The sequence below is a fragment of the Phyllostomus hastatus genome, unplaced genomic scaffold (genome assembly GCF_019186645.2).
Source record: "Phyllostomus hastatus isolate PE091 unplaced genomic scaffold, TTU_PhHast_1.1 phas_scaffold_21, whole genome shotgun sequence".
In the NCBI taxonomy this organism is placed as follows: Eukaryota; Metazoa; Chordata; class Mammalia; order Chiroptera; family Phyllostomidae; genus Phyllostomus; species Phyllostomus hastatus.
Window position 1 is genome coordinate 19571422 of NW_025334017.1, and position 13690 is coordinate 19585111.

At 43.4% G+C, this 13690-nt stretch overlaps 1 protein-coding gene across 1 annotated transcript in view; it reads left to right on the forward strand.

Annotated features, from left to right (window-relative positions):
• SDC2 (syndecan 2) overlaps positions 1–13690 on the forward strand; it is a 109788-nt gene that overhangs the window by 83498 nt on the left and 12600 nt on the right. Inside the window, exon 2 of the mRNA XM_045861413.1 lies at positions 11747–11858. Coding sequence (XP_045717369.1) covers positions 11747–11858 — 112 coding nt within the window. The remainder of the gene's footprint in view (positions 1–11746; positions 11859–13690) is intronic.

A 13690-nucleotide genomic window follows, 5' to 3' on the forward strand; every position in this document is an offset into this window, starting at 1 on the left:
TTATTACTGGATTCACTTGGAGGGAAAAAATTCCTTCAGGTGGTCAGATGGGTTTTTGATTCATCACTATTTGCTTTTCCTTATGCCCCATAATTTTGGAAAACGAAATGCCATGTCTCATGTGAAACGGTGCTTTTGAATGTGTGTTCCAACTGAGACTTAATTATCACTGAGCTACCCTGAATCACCCCTGAGTTTGGGGGCAATAATAATAATAATAATATGCTCTTTTAAAAATTGTTCTCTGAAGTGCTTTTCAAATATTATTTTTTAATTGAGCATGTAGTTTCACCATCTTTTCCAGTTTCCTCTTTCCCCTCAAACTCCACATCCTGAAATCATGAGGACAAGAGTACAGGGTTCCATCAGCGGAGTGTCTTCATATGGAGGTTCCGATGAGTCAGAAAGGTGAAGGCAGCGCTGAGACAGGATTAGGCTACATTCTGGATTTTTGAAGGCTTTGGCCACATGTTGGTTTGCACAGTCGATAAAGAATGTATCATTGGTAGAAAAAATATCTCTGTCCACAAGTCTCCTTTCCTCTTCATTTGGCAAGACCATAAATGTTACCTTCAAAAAAATTTTGCAGACACTAAGAGAAGTGTCCTCTGAAGTACATCTGCTTAGAGACGGCCCAGGGCCTGTGGCTGCGTGCACACTCCACGTGAAGCGCGTCCTTTGGCTGGGGGCCCGTGTTCCTGCCTCACATGTTGCAGGCCCAGGAAGGCTCCATTTCTTGGGGAATTTCGTCCAGGGTCTCTGGTGGATTTCATCACATGCTCTCATACCTTTAAATCCTTTCCTGGTTCCTCCGTTAAGGATACAATTTCTTTAAGAGCTGCTTGGCCCTCATTGTTTACTTTACTTGGTTAAAAAGTTTGGTCCAAAGGGGGGGAAATTGGGATAACTCTAATAGCATAATCAATAAAATATACTTTAAAAATTCCTTTATAATATAATAAAAAGAAACCCAGGGCCTGGGGCTGTGAGTCTGGGGCAGAATCAGGGTATTATTCCAGTAGATAGCAGCAATGTGAATAGCCTTTGGGCCCATGGTGCAGACCCCACTGTGACTTGGCTTCGAGTATTAAAAGTTCAGAAGAGTTCGACTCTGGTGTTGAAATCAGTGGTCTCATCACCTTTTGATCATCCCCTTCTGCTTAGCTTTGTTTCTTCCCAGTGTAGGGGACCAGCTGTGAATGTCACATTCTTGGGAAAAGCCCTGCTAAGTTAAATAGTCACAGTGTCGACCCAAAGGTTTTCTGGAAGCAGCAGGACAGGCAGAGTGAGAGGCTCCCCTCACAGACAGACGAGGTAAGTGTCGTGGAAGGGCCCCGAGAACCGAGAACCGGGAGCAGTGTGGAGCACCCGCAGGGCTTGCTGGCTGGCTTGGCCGCCACTGCCTGGGACAAAGCTGGAAGCGCACCTGTTCACTGGGAAACCCGGCAGCCTCACCTTGATGTGGAGTGGCTTCCTTGCTTTAAATAAGTAAGGAAGAAAGAGTAGCTAATGAGATGGGTAATTAGACTCAGGAAATTTTAGAATCAAGGATCATGCGATTGACTTTCCACTTCACTGTGACTTCAGATAAAATCCAGCAGGAGTGGCCCAAGCACGGTTGTGTCATTTTGTGGCACGTTCCTGAAGTATGAAGTATTTTTCTTGCTTGTCATTTATATACCCATATGATACTTTTCTTAGAGTTTCAAAAATATAATGCCCCTGTCTCAGTCTGAGTGCATTTACTGTTACATAGTTAATAATTAAGTTTTCAGAAGCCATTTGTACACTGGAAGCTGGTCCTTGGTCACCATTGACCATGACCCATTGGTCCTATGCTTTCTGTACATTTGGCACCATATATATTTACGTATTTATATGTGTTTTTTAAAGTATAACAGTGATATCACTTAGGAAAGATAGCATTCACAAGCCCACCTCACCTTTCCTGTCTTTGTTTTCCAATCCCATTTCAATGCTTGGTCAAATGGATACGAAATTTTAATACAGTTGTGATATTAGAAAATATCACAATAGCATATGCTTTGTAAATTTAATGTACAGTCTAAACATTTCCTTGTTGCCCTATGGTATATGATGTTCAATGGCTATGCTAAGAAAACCCGTGTGGCATACGTAACTGACATAGCTACATGGCTGTGGTTGACTTGTAGGCCGTCTCTTTGATCTCTTCTGTTTTTCAGCTGAGGTATAAAAACTGACATAGTGAGTGATTTTACTCTACCGTAGTAGTCAACACCTCAGCATTGCCTGTTTTTAGTTTATTTCCTTAGGATAATTCCTGAGAGCTGAACTTTCTGATCAGATGGTATAAAACATTTTAGATTCTTAAAATGCATTACCAGAGGGCTTCCCCAAAGGGCTTAAGCCAATTTCTGTTAGTCGGCATCTAGTAAATAGTCCAAGCCTCTCATTACCGGCCAGTAGTAAAGTGTCCATATTCCCATTCACATTTAGTCTCAGCGCTAGCTTAGACCTCTGCAATACAGGCTCATTTGGAAATTCTATTTATCAACTGCTGTGGAGCACAGGTTCTTTCTCTGCGTCCATGGGAGGCAAGGTCTGCCCTTTGGACCTAGGGTCTTTCCATTTTCCTGTCCCATAGGCCCCCTGTGGCATTCTGTCAGCCCCTATGGAGGGTGGAGATATAGGTGGCTGTGCCTTGGGGCTTCCAATTATAGCCATTGAAAAACCCTTAGAGTGAATTATTAAATCTAAACCAGAGTCTGCTGGCTTCCTGCACTTGCCTTGGAGTTCTGTTCCATGATGGTAGTTTTTACACAACACTTCTGAATTAGAAATAAATTCCAAATCTCTTTTTTCCCCTCCTCTCCTGCCAAACTCCACCAGGAAACAGAATCTCGTTATTTCAGTTAGAATATATTAATACTGACCCTCTCCGGCGCTTGGGACTTTTCAGGTTAGGCTCACATGGCTTCTATTTTTACTCTAGTCTAAACTGTGGTCATATGGATAGCAAAATAAATACTGCAATATTCTAGTGTGAGTGGTGGGGAGGCAGCATTGCTTATAATAACACGGCTCCAAACTTCTTCCCTCTGTTTGATATTCCAAAAAAGACAGAAAGCAGGACTTGGAGCACATCTGTAAGTAATGAACATTTTCCTTTTGTGTGTCATGCATATTCAACATGATCCTATGTGGAGGCCCGGGCGTTGCTTTCATATATGTTGCTTCAGAGAGGCCTGCTTTTGTTGCCAGCAAATTTAATTCGAGACAAAGGTCACTTCCCTTCTCTCTCTGCACCAGGAATCCAGACCCTTCCCCACAAACAAAAATAAGAATTGTTGACGTATTCTGCTTTTGTTTTTGTTTTTTACCCTCCCCTGCCCCGCCCCCAGTTGACTTGCTGATAGAAGAGGAAGAAGGCTAGTTTTTGTTTGGTATTAACAATAAATCGACTTCAGGAGGAATATTTTTTTAAAGCCTATTGATTGAATTTTGTAATTTAAATATTTCAGACCTTTCAGAATGACATAAAGTGAAAGTTCCCTCCAGGTGACATATTTTTCTTGGAAATAGTTGTCATTGTCATTTCTCTAGCATATATAGTATACGGTCTGTCCGGAATTTGCGGGCAAAGTTTAGATTTCTTTCTGCTCAGTTTATTTAGTTAAGGATTCTTAAAACTTTGTGAAATGTTGGCTTATAGAAGAAACTAAGGTTTGGCTCACAGGAGTTTGTAGGTGATGTGCCAGCGATAGGCTTTATTGGTAGATGAGCATATTCTCATTGAGTGCCTATGATTAGGGCTGTTCATTGTTACCATGTTTCAGAGTAAAGAGACATAGAACTGGGACTGGGAGGCTTGTATTCTGCCTGTTCTGTGTGTCGTGATGCTGGGGAGAGAAGGAGTGGTGCCACATTCAGTCAAATAAGCATACAAGATCTTCTTACAAGATCTTCTGGGGCACCATACCTTAGATGCTCTTAAATTTCCCCAACAAACCACTTATTGAGCCCAGTTACTGTTCTGGAGACTCAACAGACAAACATTATAGGAAGAAAAATAATTATGAAGCACCAGCTATACTAACATACATAATACAGTGAGGCACTTTTTCTGAAAGTGATATTGATCCTGTTTAATCATAAATACATAATTAGATGAGCCAAGTGATCCTTTGGCAAGATTTTTTGTTGTTGTTTTTGTTAACATGCTGATTATTGTGCTGAGCATTTTATTAAAGAAAGATTTAATTTGAGCTTTGTTGGCTAGGAAATCTAATTGCTTTGAACCATATTCAAGGCTTTTTTTTTAACACAAAGGAAAATTTCTACAGTTAAGTACACTAGCTCAGTGTTGCTTTTTAAAATGCTTTTCAGCCATTTAAATGTTCTCCAAAGACTAGTGCTATGTCTCCCTGGCTCATTGGGGGCATTGTTAATGAGTTGGCCATTTCTTCTGAGGTCATACTTATCTTCCTGGCAGTCCTCCTCAGAGCTAGTTATAAGGCTGAATTCCAGGTTGCCCTTTTTAAAGAGACTAGTAAGAGAACTAGGTTTTAGTTTTTAGTTTTCCCAGGCATGAGGTAACCAGATAACTTCTTTCAAAAGTATGAGATCTGTCCAAAAGATATCCAGCCATGTAATATGAAAAATAGAGACATTTATTGAAGAAGATACAAGATACAAGAAAGGTTGTACATAGGACAATGATACCTCAGTCCCCTTCAAAGTTGGCACCTTGGGACCTCACACAGTTCTCCCAATAGCCATCGGCTGCCCTGTTTTATTTTCCTGAATCTCATCAATGATCTGAAATCTCTTCCCTTTCAAAGGTGATTTTAGTTTGGGGAAAAGACAGAAGTCTCAGGGCACCACATCTGGGCTATAGGGGGCTGAGTCACTTGGGTGATTTGATGTTTCACAAAAAAAACTGTGCATGAGATGTGATGCATGAGTGGGCATGTCGTTGTGATGAAGCTGCCAATCATCAGTTGCCCATAGCTGCAGCCTTCTGAATCATCCAAATAGTTTCCATGGAGGAATGTTCAAGCTTAATGCAAAATTTGCTGCAGATCTGTTGCTCTACTCACCCAGTCATTTTGAATGTGACAGCCACACAGTGCACATGCTCACTCAACAGTATCTGTGGCCCCCACTGGCTAGTACAGTGAAGTTGTCGTTGTTCACACATGAGCATTCCCGTCCACTCTCCTGAGCTGCCAGCTTACATCAGTGTCATGCAAACTGTTCTTGTTATATTAACAATGGCTGAACTGTTTCCAGACAGACCTCATATGATTATTTCTTTTCACCAAATGGCTTAACAGTTAGGTTCAGCCTTGCAGAAAAATGTGACCTCTGTGCTTTTTGTTGAGCATTTACCCTTCCCAGGCTCTTAGAGCACAGTGATTGGCCTGGCAGGGATGTAGAAAACCTCAGACTTGGTGCTGGTCTGGACCCTCTTCCAGAAATGTACACTCTAAGTGAGGAGAAAGAGTCCCACACAGGGGGAGGCATCCACCAGGAAAATCCAAACTCTGCTGAGTTCCAGACGATTGGTTCAGACTTGAAGGAATATAGACTGTAGGAGTCCTGTCATCTGCCCCACCTCGATTTGTTTCAAAAGGTGCATAGAACCAGTCAAATTTGTCTCCAGTTGCCTGCGATTTGACTTTTCTTAATTTGATTTTATTTTAACTTTATGTTTTTATGAGCAGCCTGGTTATCCTTCAGCCTCACACGTCACACCCAAATGAGATTCTACCTTCATATAACCTGATTTTTTTTTCAGAATTGGGTTTATTTTCCTAATATGTACCAGTAAATAATTTAAATTCATACCCTCACTCTGTGGAAGGAAGGTGTGCTGAAGTGTTTCTTAAAGGAAAAGACCTAGCTTTCCATGTAGTTAGTTAAGAACCTACTGTAGCTTTTTGAGGCAGTTCTGAGCTAAAGACCTTTCTTACGCAGGGATTTAAGAATTTTTTCTCATGTGTGAACTCATCTTTGACCTTGGCTTTTGTATGTATTATATACAGAATGGTACAGTAAGCCTGGTACATGATTAGGTACAGACAGTTGTCTATAAATAAAACCTTAAAAGAAGTGTTTGTAAATACAACAATATTTGGTTATAAACTTATGTGTCAGTCATACCTCATGCATTCAAGGACAACAGTATGTTTTTCTAGTAATAAGCATAAGGTTCTTTATATTACACCTTTCGTTCACAGGGACGCCTGACAGAGAGGGGATATTACTAAAAATGAGTGAATGACATTGGCTGTACATGGCTCCAGGCCTCTTTCACATGGGGAACTTGCAGGTCATTAGGCAGAGAAGAAACTCTCAAGCAAGAATTCTTAACTAACGCAGTATTATCTCATATGATGCCAAGAATGCTAGTTCTAAAAGATGTTAAATAGATATTCTGGGGCGAGAATTTCCATGGCCAAAGTTGGAAGTGCTGAATCAAGCAGAGTTCGGCATGATTATTACTGTTCTTCTAGGGGCCTTTTTATGATTATGTGCAAATCACAAGCACAGGGAGGGGAAGGTGGACACAGTACGGCCAACACTCACTGAGTGCGCACGTTGAAGGTCAGGTGGGCTGGAACCCCCTGCCCCCACGTCTGAGCTGTGGGTCTTTGAGCAAGTCTCAGTTCCTTGGTTTGTAGTATAGATTGTTGAGATGATTGCTCGTAAATGTGCCAGTGCTTGCTTATAAAACACACTTAGTACAAAATGCCTGGCGCAGAAGAAACATTTAACAGGTAGCTAGAGCCAATGCTTTTGAACCCCAAGCTGAATGGCTTTGACATTGTAATGTTACAGGTTATTACAGGGCAACAGACAGGGCCCAGAGGAAAGCAACCAAATTTTTGGGTTCCATTTTGGCCACTCACCAGACTGGATGATGTCAAGCTAACTTGCTACCGTGGTGTTCTGTATCTTTTGAAAAAAAAAATAAGTGATCTTGATGTCTATAATGTCTGGCCAGGCTCTAGGATTATATGTTCCTTTGAGCTATACAGAGGCCAGAATTGTAAAGTTCATCTTAAGGACAAGTATATCATTTCTTAGCGAGTGTGTGGGAGAAACTATTTTATTTAATATGTGTGTTAGTAATAAAATACTTGATTTAGTCACCTCTGGAAAGATAAGCTAAAATTATAGCCAGTTTGACACTTTGTAATCACCGTAAAAGTGAGTACACATTTGAATTTAAATCAGGACTGGACATGCCTTTATCCTGAAATGAAGAGGCTTCATCTGAGTGTTGTTTTCTGTGACGTGATGCGGAATGTAGTATCAGGCAGTGTGAGTATTTTGCCGTTATATGCAAAGACTAATTTTCTGAAGGTTGGGTCCTGGGGTGGATGATGTTCATAAATAGTTAGATTTTCTCCTTTCTGACTTTGTTACTCACCTAAGTTTAAACCATGAAGTGAATTTAAGACCTACTGCTTTGAGCTTTAATTACCTTCTCGGTTGCACTAGTTTAAGGCATTTAGAGGGTGTGCATCTAGTAGATAAAGCAGTGTTTCTTTCAAGGAGGGTCTCAGATTTCAGAATAAGAGATTTCCACACCTGCATGTTGAAGCATGAGAGCTGTTCGATACAAACCTTACCTACATGAGAAAAATCCCACGATTAGATCTGTTCAGTTGCTGTCTCGCAACTTTTCTTTGCTGAGAAAATGAACAAGTTTGTGATAATTTTTACTAAAACTGAGATTGGTGCACTTAATGGTCTTTTATGCATAGAATTAACATTTCTCTTCCTATTTATGACAAACACCATATGCATTTGGGCTGAATCGTTTTCACAAAATACTAGTTTTCATCATCCGCAAGTATGTAGGACCTAGATCACCATTGCTTTCCTCCACTTTCATCCTTGAAGTGGTATATTTCCTCTTAGGGGTCTTATAGAAAGGAAACTGGTGTCACCAGGTCACCGTGGAGTTTTGGACATAGAGTCAGAGGTTTGGGTAGAAGTGGCACCAGCTGACACTGGAACTGCAGGTGAGGCCACATGGTAAAAGAACTTTCAAGACTAAGGCATTTTTATTTTATCCTGTAGAGATAGGGAGCCGAGACAGGGGTTCCAGCAGGAGGGGATGTGGTCATGTTTAGGAATGGTCCCTCGGCAGAGAATGGATTCAAGGACAAAGGCTTGAGCAAGTGACTAAGCAGGGAGTTCTGAGTAATGGTCCAGGCCCAAGATTCTGAAGTTGCTGCAGTTCGGGGGGCTAGAACAGGAGGGATGGAGTTAGGAGACAAATATGTCCCTTGCTTTTCTCCTAAGCACAGTGGGGATACAAACTGAGCCAGAAGTCATCCTCCTCTGGGAAGAACTGCCTTGTCTTAGTGCTTCTGTTTCCATGGCTGAACGTGGCACATCTCGGTCTGCAGCCCGCCCCCCTCACTGTACCTAGTTGCTTTCCACAACTTCCCTTTGCTCTCCTGTGTGCACATCTTCCATCAGCCCAGGGGGAAAGGTCTGAGAGACCAGCTTTGTTTTTCTTCCAGCTTATACTCCAAGCCCTATTAGCCAACAGTGCTGACACTGCCCCACAGAAATGGTCAGTCCCAGATTAAACAGCCTAGTCAAGAAATCCTCCGGGCAGGCAGCTTCTCTGCACTCGGGGACATGCCTCTGTGCCTTTTCCTGGTGACTGTACTCAGGCAGTTCTATCTCATCCAGCAAGAGGGTGTTCAGAGTTGCCCCGAGGTGTGCTGCTTCGGGACGCAGGCAGCTGGCTAGGTATAAAAGCATCCATCTTACCCCTTTTGATGGCTTTCGAGAGATGCGCATCTTGTCTCAAGGAAATGCTGGTGCATAATTCACCTCCTTCTCCAGGCACATTAACGGCAAAAATCCTTTCAGCTCAGTGTGAGTCTTCGTAAAAAGAAATGTGTCGTGTTTGGAAAGGTATTTTTTGTTTAAAGGAAAGACACTGGAGGTATTCTTTAAGCATTATCTGCTACAAAGTGAAAAGGGCCTACTTATTATTACATTGGACTCTCTGGAGGGATTTTGGGAATTCCTCCTACGCAGTTGGTGCCCCTGACACCCGAGCGGGAGATGACTGTGAGTTGGGTGTGGAATTATTTGCGCCCCACTGGGGTTAGCTGCATTTAAGCACATTAATGGACTCCCAGACCACCCGGGAGTCCTGCAAGTAGCCAAGGGCAAGTCAGTTTCTCTAGACACGCCCTGACCTCCGCCCCAGCTCTTGTAGTAATTCATGCCTGACAGCTCTTCAGAAGGAGCCCGTGGTCCTGGGGAAGTCCATTGCTTATCAGGCTACTCCGTGTGCTTGAACTGGGAGAACTGGGAGGTGGCCAGGATCTCTGGGAGATGTTTCTGCCCATCTGCCTGTTAGTCTGACAGATGTGTCAGCCTGGACAACTGGGTCACCTAATGAACAGAAATTTAATTTATACACGGGGATTAAATATTTTAGTGATATCCATACCACCTCAAACTTCTTTGACAGAGTCAAGAGGAAAACAAAAGTTATTCAATGAATTGCTAACATGTAAACGGACTTGCACTTACTTTTCCAACTCTTAGGTTACTTAATTGGATACAGTACAACGTGTATGGGGCAGATGATCACCCAGGCTGGGACGTGAGGGATTTTAATGATAAGAATCGTGGTGGGTCTTGCGACATGCGTTAACTCAGGGACCTGTGACAAAGGCTAATTTGTTTTAGGTAATCTCCATGGACAAATATTTATTAAGTACCCATGCACTTTGAGAGGGGCAGGGAGCATACACAGGCCATTGAAGACCTGCCTTCAGCGAGTTGTACTGAGCTGAGGGACAAGAGAAATACATCTGTGACCATTAAAAGTAACAGTGACAGTTTATGTTTTAAATTGTCCACATGCTACAAAATCCAAAACAGTAGTTTACAACTAGGGAGCATAGGAGGACTGGAGAAGTCAGAGGTTGTTTTGGAATAGACAGGATTTTAGAAAGAACGAGAAGGCCCTCCAGATGAGTTGCACAGGACAAAGGTGAGTTCCAGCAGGACCGAGGATTGCTGTCAGGTGGGAGCCCATGCAGCCCCAAGGGCATACACTGAGCGCCTCCTATCTGCCAGGCACCGTGACTGCGGAGAGTGGGGCAGGTTAATGATGAACTGAGGCACAGTCTCTGCCCTCCAAGAAGCTGTGAGTGTAACAGGGGTCATTTAAGTTGATAGTAGAGCTACGGAATGCAGGGCTCTTGATGCGGTTCACAAGCTTCGGGAATTACGGCCTGGAATGGTGATAGCCTTGGAAACGGTCTAATGCAGGCTGGCCTCAGATCGCCGAGTTAAGCTCTGACCATTCTAGCAGAAAAATTCCAGCACACTCTTGGCTCGGGGTGGTCATTCAATGCCTGCAGGCCAGCCCACTGGAAAACCAATCCCTAAGGTTTCAGTTCTCAGAATGCGCCGGGGTGGTGGCTCAAATAAAATGGGTTCCCATACTTTCCTGTCAGCTGGCCCTGAAGCCTGGTGGGAAATACAGGCTCAGGTTTAAAATACTTCAGCATCTGTAGCCAGCAGCTGAAACTTGAGAGAATAAAGTGGTAGTGTTGTGGAGGGCCGGACCCGTCTGTCCTCCCAGGACGGCTCCAGTCACAGAACAGCAAGTTTTATTTTAAGAGGAAATCTAATGAAAGCCAATGTAGTAAGGGAAACATTTTTTATAATTCCCATTAGGAACAAACATTCAATTTGAATTTTAAAAATAGGACGATAATGGCATTACCTGTTTCCCAACACAAATATTGTCTAGAAGCCATGAGTCGACTGTATTTGTTTCTGGGCTTTTATGAGCTAGTGGTGGTAAAATAACCAATTTGCTAAAACCATTTGAAAGAATATACGCCTACTCTGCCTTCAGTTCATGCATGGTACCTTTTTGGCAGGATTAGGTTGGATTTTAATATTAACACTCTTACTGAAGAGCTAAGAAGCTGTGGAACTGGTCCTCTTAGGGAGGGATCCCTCTCCGTATTCACCCTGTGGTTTGCTGTTACCAAGTGCCAGTGATATAAAAAGAATGTACTTGTGTGGGTTTATTTACGTTTGTCATTAAGGCTCTGCCAAGCCAATGAGCCCTGGAAGCGGGCTCGCAGTGGGCTTTCGCCCTTGTCATTGAGCCTCACCGGCGCTGCTCCTTGCAGGGTGCCCTGCGTGGCATCTCCCCACATCTGGGCTGTGGCAGAAAGCTCTGGACTACCCAGGCGACCAGGGAGCTCTTGGCCCTGAGCATGGCCGAGCCTGGAAACACTTCGTGGCCTTGATTTAGCTTAAGTACCACCCTACCTTTGTATATATCCCCAAGAACTTCTTATGTGATTTCAGTGTTTTGCAGCTTTCCAGTAAGGGAGCTTAGGAGTGACTCTGTGACAAAGTGAATGCCTGAGATGGCTTAAAACTGGCACTGGGACCACTGAAACTCAGTTTTAGTGGAATGTAACAAAATATACACTTGATGGGTGCTGAGGTCTCTGTGCCGTCTTCATTCTGTTGGTCTAGGCCATGTGGCTTCCCTGGGGGACATTTGTCCATGCTCAGCCCTTCATGCATGTTGTCCCCTGACACAGGGGTCCTGGGGAAGGGCAGGGCCAGAAATAGAGGAATGGAGGAAAGGGCAGGCTGCTCACTGCAGCGTGAACCGGAAGAGTAAGATAAGAGCATTTGTTCATTTCTCCCTATCCTGAATCTCTTCTCCTTCCTTCCTCAGAGGGCAGAGCTGACGTCTGATAAAGACATGTACCTCGACAACAGCTCCATTGAAGATGCTTCAGGAGTGTATCCTATTGATGACGATGACTACGCTTCTGCATCGGGCTCGGGTAAGGCCATTCTCTGTGCTTGCACATGCGTGGAGACACACACAGGCACAGTGTCCTGGAGCTCACTTCAGGGAGACAGGCAGGTGCACAGTGGTTGAGAGCATGCTCTTTGGAGTCCAGGTGCCTGAGTGTGAATTTTAGCTCGCCATCACCTCAGCTGTGAGATCGGGGGAGAGTATTTAACTTGGCTGAACCTCAGTTTCCTCATTTATAGAACGGAAGGCCACTTCTACATAGGCTTGTTGTGAAGATTAAAGGGGTTGATGCATCTGTGGCTCTTAGAGCTTGCTGCTTGGCATGTAGTCAATGCTAGCTTTTCATTTTTTTTGTTAAGGCTTTCATAGTGTTATCATGAAAACCACCCTTAAATAAATCCCTCAAACACTAGTTTTATAAAACTGCCAACCCCATATAGAAGATTATGGATGAAACCAAGGAGCAGTATACTTTCTTACTCCTAGTGTATTGCTCAAAAGTAGGAGGTAGAATGTTGCAGCCAGGTAAAAATGATGGCAGAGGGATAGCCTCATCTCCTTGGTGTATCAACTATCTGTTGCTTCAGTAATGCTGCATAACAAACCATCTCAAAATGTAGAGGCTAAAGTCAACAATCATTTTATTCAGCTCATCATTCTATGGGTCAGTGGTTTAGGCTGGGCTGAATGGGCTCCCACACGTGTCAGTGGTCAGCTGAGGGCTGGGTATGAAGCTTTGCTCACCTTGGCTGGACTCTGACATATCTCTGGAGCAGCTGGGCAGACTTGGCTGTGGTCTGCATGGTGTCTCATCCTCTAGCAGGCCAGCCATTTGTTCCCAGGCTGGAGGCAGAGACCCCAAAGGAGAAGAAGGGCGCAAAGCCCCTTAGAGCCTGGGCTTAGAACTGGCACAGCATCACCACCCCATTGTATCTGTCAAAGCAAGTCACAGGGCTTGCTTTCCTTTCATTACTGCACCTTGTAATGAAGGAGCTACCAAGTCACGTGGCAGAGGATGTGGAGACAAGGGGGAATAAATGATCCTGGCCATTTTTGCAGTCTACCATACCCAGTAAATGTTTCACCCATGCCAGGAATGGCCCCTAAGAAGCTGAGAAAGAGTTTGTGCATATATTTAAGTAACAATCAAGTCAGGAATTTGTGGCCAGCAGCATGCTAGGGAAGTGTTATACAGGACCTTTCTTGCTCTAAGTTTTCATTGTAAATTCAACAGATAGTAAAAGTTATGCCAGACATAGATGTCTGACGGTCAGGTTGGCCTGGGTTTCAGAATGACCCAACACAAATTAAAATCAACTGTATCTCTGGTAGAGATCTAACTGTGTAAGAGTGAGTGCTTTAAGTTAGGAAATGCCAAGTCTGAGTAAGACATGAGAGGTGGTGGCTGACCCAGTAACAATGAGTTTACAGTGCAATCCTAATGTAAAAATAGCCCCAGTTATTCTTGGGAGAGTGATATATATTGCACACACAGATTGAATGTGAAAAGAGTGTTTCTCCATAGCCCACAACTCTATTAATATATTCCACTCATGGCACCTCCTTTTTTTTTCACTTAACACCTCAAAAGTACTTTGTAACTGTCGTCTTCAAAATGTCCCAGGAAATAATAAATATGGGAACTTTTCTGTCCCTGTTTCACAGATCCTAGAATCTAAGAGTTGTTAGAGATCTGTAGCTGTTGTCCATGTCATTTGGCCAGTTTTTGCCAAGATTGTCCTTAAGCTTCATATAAGAAAGCAGATACACAGTTCTGCTCCAGTGCTAACCCTGCCTCTATCCATTGGAGTGAGAGGGGTTTTGAGTGGGTCAATTGAAATCCCAAACCCTCTAACC